The sequence below is a fragment of the Oncorhynchus keta genome, chromosome 7, assembly GCF_023373465.1.
Source record: "Oncorhynchus keta strain PuntledgeMale-10-30-2019 chromosome 7, Oket_V2, whole genome shotgun sequence".
In the NCBI taxonomy this organism is placed as follows: domain Eukaryota; kingdom Metazoa; phylum Chordata; class Actinopteri; order Salmoniformes; family Salmonidae; genus Oncorhynchus; species Oncorhynchus keta.
The window spans coordinates 44,831,716-44,837,005 of NC_068427.1; the positions used below are offsets into that span (position 1 = coordinate 44,831,716).

At 39.2% G+C, this 5,290-nt stretch overlaps 1 protein-coding gene across 1 annotated transcript; it reads right to left on the minus strand.

Annotated features, from left to right (window-relative positions):
* Positions 1-1,822: 1,822 nt before the first annotated feature.
* LOC118373475 (transcription factor Sox-21-B-like) lies at positions 1,823-4,317 on the minus strand. Its single transcript, XM_035759603.2, has 2 exons — positions 4,054-4,317; positions 1,823-3,846 (listed from the first exon to the last, which is right to left on the minus strand). The coding sequence occupies exon 2, from the start codon at positions 3,822-3,824 to the stop codon at positions 3,099-3,101; it is 726 nt and encodes a 241-aa protein (XP_035615496.1). The 5' UTR covers positions 3,825-3,846; positions 4,054-4,317; the 3' UTR covers positions 1,823-3,098.
* Positions 4,318-5,290: the final 973 nt, after the last annotated feature.

A 5,290-nucleotide genomic window follows, 5' to 3' on the forward strand; every position in this document is an offset into this window, starting at 1 on the left:
GTTTTTTCCCAGTTATTTGCATAGTTGCATCTCCACCTTTCCCATTGAGGCCCATTTTCTCCCAAGGAGAAAAAAAAGCATCGGCTTATCTATTCAAAAGGCATTTAGTCCATTTCTTTCTTGGCCGGTAAACCTATTCACCAATTGTTCAGCCTTGTAGATTGCATTCTAATGCTAATCTAGCGTGTTAAATATATTTTAGTTCCTCCTTTCAACGTTTTGTCATTCAGTTTATCCAGTTTTGGCCACCCATTTTATTTATTTATGCTCCTGCTTCTATTCACGTGCTCATGTATTTTTTATTGTGTTGTTTCACTGTCATGCAGTGTCAACTCACTCTATTCAATGTGGGCTACTTGAAGGGCTTGGAGGGACAAAGCGTGTACACATTGCAGTGCTATTCACTCCGGCCAGCTGGATAGGCTGAAAAAAAAACCTTGTGAAAAGAAATCCTCCACAATGGACACAGAAAAACTGCACAATGCTAACAGTTTTCCAAATACCACTGATTGCTTTCATCACAATGAAGGAAAGCAGACGCTTTTGCTGAGCTCCACTTCAACAAACAACACTCTCACAAAAACCTCCCAACCCACGTTTTGTTCCCAGACAAAACCTCCTTGACCGTCTAAACGTTCCCAGTGAAGAAACAGTTCTTTCAGGTTTCTCCCCCTTTTCTTACGTATAATATAGAATACAAGGCCACAAAAAGAGAGGGATTTTTTCACTGAGATGGTAATGCGCCTCTTTTATAAACCTGGCGACCTCAGGCGTTTCGGTCAGCCAACTGTTGACTACCCTTTAACAATCTCTGGTTTACTTCCTACCAAAAACGATCAAATAAGTGATACCTTCAAGAAAACAAAAATCAATATCCTTTCTGTTTTCGAAAAAATATATATCCCATAATAACCTAGCGTACTCTACTGATGTGTATGTAGGCTATTCTCCAACAAGGCCAAACTGCTGGTTATAAAACATTGGTGTAAGAATGGGGACCAAAGACACAGAGAAAAGTCCCCCGTGAAGCGTTGACTTCGTTTGTTTTAAAATGTGCAGAAATAATGTTGGGAGGATAAATGTTGAATTTCATATATATATATTTTTATACTGAATGAAACAAGGCCACTTGTGCGTTATTTCTAGGGCTAAGCAGAAATTTCAGTTGAAAGAAGTGATCGGGGTGTTACAATAGAGAATGCAGAATGGTGAAAGGGTTTAATTAACCGTGTCGGATGATAATTATCCTTGGACAGTCCAAATTAGTTTTGCATAATCGCTCTGATCCATATGAATTAACTTAATGTAATCTAGGAGGGGTAGTTTGCTTAAATATCATGTCCAATGTATTACATGTCTTAATATGAACATAAATTCAGAGATATCACCAACACACACGCGCACGAGCACACGCCCCCCCCCCCCACACACACACAAACCGTGCCATAGTGACGAATGTTGAGGAAAGTATATATAACAAAATTACATTAAATACAATGCAATTAGTTGTGTTTTGTAATTGGAAGCTGACACTTAATTCAGGCCCTGTTTTAAACCTCAAAGACTTCTACAGACTTAAAGAGCTCATTTTTACTGGGAGGGCTTAAAGAAACTCACTCAGTTTTATCTTCCTTCCTATTCACGATTAAAAGTGTGATAAATCAGGTTTTGGCTCTTGATTACAATGGGTGGATTTAGATTTCCGAGTAATGATATTCACAGCGGGAACAGGAGGATATATTACACTCCACCTGGGCTGACCACATCAGGGCAATTCAGATAAAAAAATCTTGTTAGCAATTCAACAAGAACTACAGCGCGATTCTTTCTGTTTGTCCGCAATAGCTTTATTATAACCCTTTGTTCAACAAATGAACATAATAGCATTTACGAGTTTAAAGTACATGTAAGTGGTGTTTAAATAAAACACAAAACATACAACTGAATTAATTAAGAGTTAGTAAAAACGAGTGCTGCACCGTACGCACATAAATGCGAAGGTCTCAAGAAACCAAAAATAATAAATGACAATTTGGTGAATTGCCAATGTTGAAAGAAAGGATACCGATCGTTGTCGAATTAAAAACCAACTTTTAGGCTCGTCATACTTGGCAGTGTGATTCTTTTAAATAAATGACATCCCATAAGCACTTAATATTTCCTGTGCAAATGTTACAGGACAAGGTATGTTCACTGTTCAATCAACCGGGTCAGCATAATGATTCCCACTAAACAATAAATATTACAGACATATATAAAACAGTGTTTGAAAACTTAAAATATCAACTGGATTTTGAGCCAAACCACCCAGTCAGTTCCAGACCCCATCTCAAATACTAGCCAAATGGCAAATTAAATATGACCATCATTTAGGCTATCTGTACACATTTACAGGCTTATGTCGTTCTGATTGAAACAATAAAGCAACACGAGCGTAGCCAGAAGCACAAGAAATTAACAATCCTTCTTGACCAACCATAGTGGTCCTTCTGTAGCTCAGTTGGTAGAGCATGGCGCTTGTAACGCCAGGGTAGTGGGTTCGATTCCCGGGACCACCCATACGTAGAATGTATGCACGCATGACTGTAAGTCGCTTTGGATAAAAGCGTCTGCTAAATGGCATATGTTTATGTTATGTTATATAAATCACATAAAAGCAAGTGATTTATATTTCTTAAACCATATTTAATTATCAGATAAAATATATGAAGATAAGTATGACCAGTTCCTGTTTATATCTGATTTGTTGTGTGATGTCGTAAACTGCCTACTGGATAACAAGCCAGTGAAGCAGGTGCTTTAGCAACAGACATGGTGCCTTTCAAATGAGTATTCACATTGACAAGGGCCCTTTGCTCTCTGTATTCCTGCCATCCTTTGGTTCTGTCCCTCTGGGATTTGACAGATGAATATTAGTTTCGAGAGTTCTCTAAATAAGCATTAGGCCCTACCTTAGATAAAGGCATTAATCAATATACATACACATGTGATATCTGAGACGACGAGCACTTTATCACATGTACAAGTTTGTGCATGCATAATAAACTCTGCATGAATATTTTTTTCACATTTAAACTTCTCCTAAGTCCAATAGGCTATCATAATGCCGCTGCATATGCAGGGTAGTCAAGTTGAGGTTTGCCCATCCCGGGGAGTAGGATGTAGGCTAACGGTGGCTGGAGACCCGCAGAGGGCCAGCCCGTACAGTTACAGGGGATCATGTAGCCTGGGTTACCCGGGGCTGGATGAGAGTGAGTGTGGGTGTGAGTTCCACCGATACCGCCAGTTCCAGAGAAAGCCGTGCCACCAGGGTAGCCCAGAGATGGGTAAGGAAACGAGGGCGAGGATAGCTCTGACATCTTCGATCCGAGCTCAAAAAATGAATAGGGGTTCGTGGACATGGACGGGTTGAAAAAGACTCTCGCTGCTGCGGCCGCCGCTGCCGCCTTGTCCGGGTTCCCTAATAGGTGTTCGGAAAGTGCTCCATGAGATAAACCGCTAACTTTAAGCGCGTCGTGCTCCCCAAGATTGTAGGGCACTGGGAAGGCAAACTTGTCTTTTTTCATCAGAGTCTTTGGCTTTCGCCTAGGTCTGTATTTATAGTCAGGGTGTTCCTTCATGTGCATGGCTCTCAGTCGTTTAGCTTCGTCAATGAATGGCCTTTTCTCCGACTCAGTGAGAAGTTTCCACTCCGCTCCCAATCTTTTGCTGATTTCGGAGTTGTGCATTTTTGGGTTCTCCTGAGCCATTTTTCTTCTCTGCGCTCTGGACCAAACCATGAAGGCATTCATCGGTCGTTTTACGTGATCCATTGGTTTAGACATGTTGGTACAAAGTACTTATGGTCTGAAAAAGGAAATATCACAGACAATATGTCAAGTCTCTTTCTAGTATTTAGTGACAGTAAAGCCTCAGGTTGCCTAACAACGCAAATCAAAGTTACATAGGTCTACATATATGATACAACTAAGTAATCTAATTAAAGTATATTTAGCAGAGAAACAATAATTGTGTGAGATAAAATCCTTAAAATAACATATTTCATTAACGTACGTAAAATCTCAGTGCTTCATCACACCGTTGTAGAATATCCGTTTGGAAAAGAGCAATGCGCTGCGTCCTGATGAGAAACTCTGTAAAAGTTATGTTTTCTGATTCATGTTGATGTCCGACGAGTAAAATCAATATTTCATTGAAGAGAGAAGGCGATATGCCTAGCGAAGTTCTTATCTTGTTTTGCTACTATCGCCAGACCGTTAACCACCACTCAGCACTTGAATCCAGCGTTTATTCAAATGGTTGATAACTCCGGGCTGCCCCATGTGAAATAAGGTTTTCAGAGGCAGGTAGTGAAAGTGCTCCAGGAGCATGCGCAGTACATCTGACACACACTGACGGACTCGGAAGAAAACGCATCACTGTATATTTGGCTATATCCCCTCATCTCATGATAAATGTCCTTCATAGTGAAATTAACAGTGTACTTTTTTTATAGCATATTATCATATGGATCATCATGACTAACCTATTATTGTCACGATATAGTATTATATTATAATATATTAATAATGCTATTAGTAAGACTACCTTTATTTAAAAAAAAAAACATTTTAGTATAGACGCTAAATAACGTAATGGGCTTGTAACCAAACGGTTCCCGAGAAGTCTAGGCTTTCCTTAAGAGTACGTTGAAAATGCACAGTAAGTTTAAGATTTCTCCGAACACTGGGTAAATTAAAAATAAAAGCCTATTTTAAAACAATTGATTGCACATGCCGCCCAATGACAGAGGTAATGAGCGGTGAACATGGAAACGTCAATAGGCTACTTTCTCTCTCTCTCAATTAATTTCAATGTTTCAATGTAAGTGCTTTATTGGCATGGGAAACATATGTTAACATTGCCAAAGCAAGTGAAGTAGATAATAAAAAAATGAAATGAACAATAAAAAGTTACAGTAAACATTACACTCACAAAAGTTCCAAAATAATAAAGACATGTCATATGTCATATTTTGTGTGAAATAGTTAGAAGTACAAAAAGGAAAATTAATAAATATAAATATAGGTTGTATTGACAATGGTGTCTGTTTCTTTTCTCTCTCTCTCCTACAACTACCCAATTCTATCTGAGTTGACCCCTGTATTTATTTTTGCACTGTCTCTCTACACACTCACAGGACTCTACACACTCTCACACACTGTCTCTCTACACACTCACAGGACTCTACACAATCTCACACACTGTCTCTCTACACACTCACAGGACTCTACACACACTCACACACTGT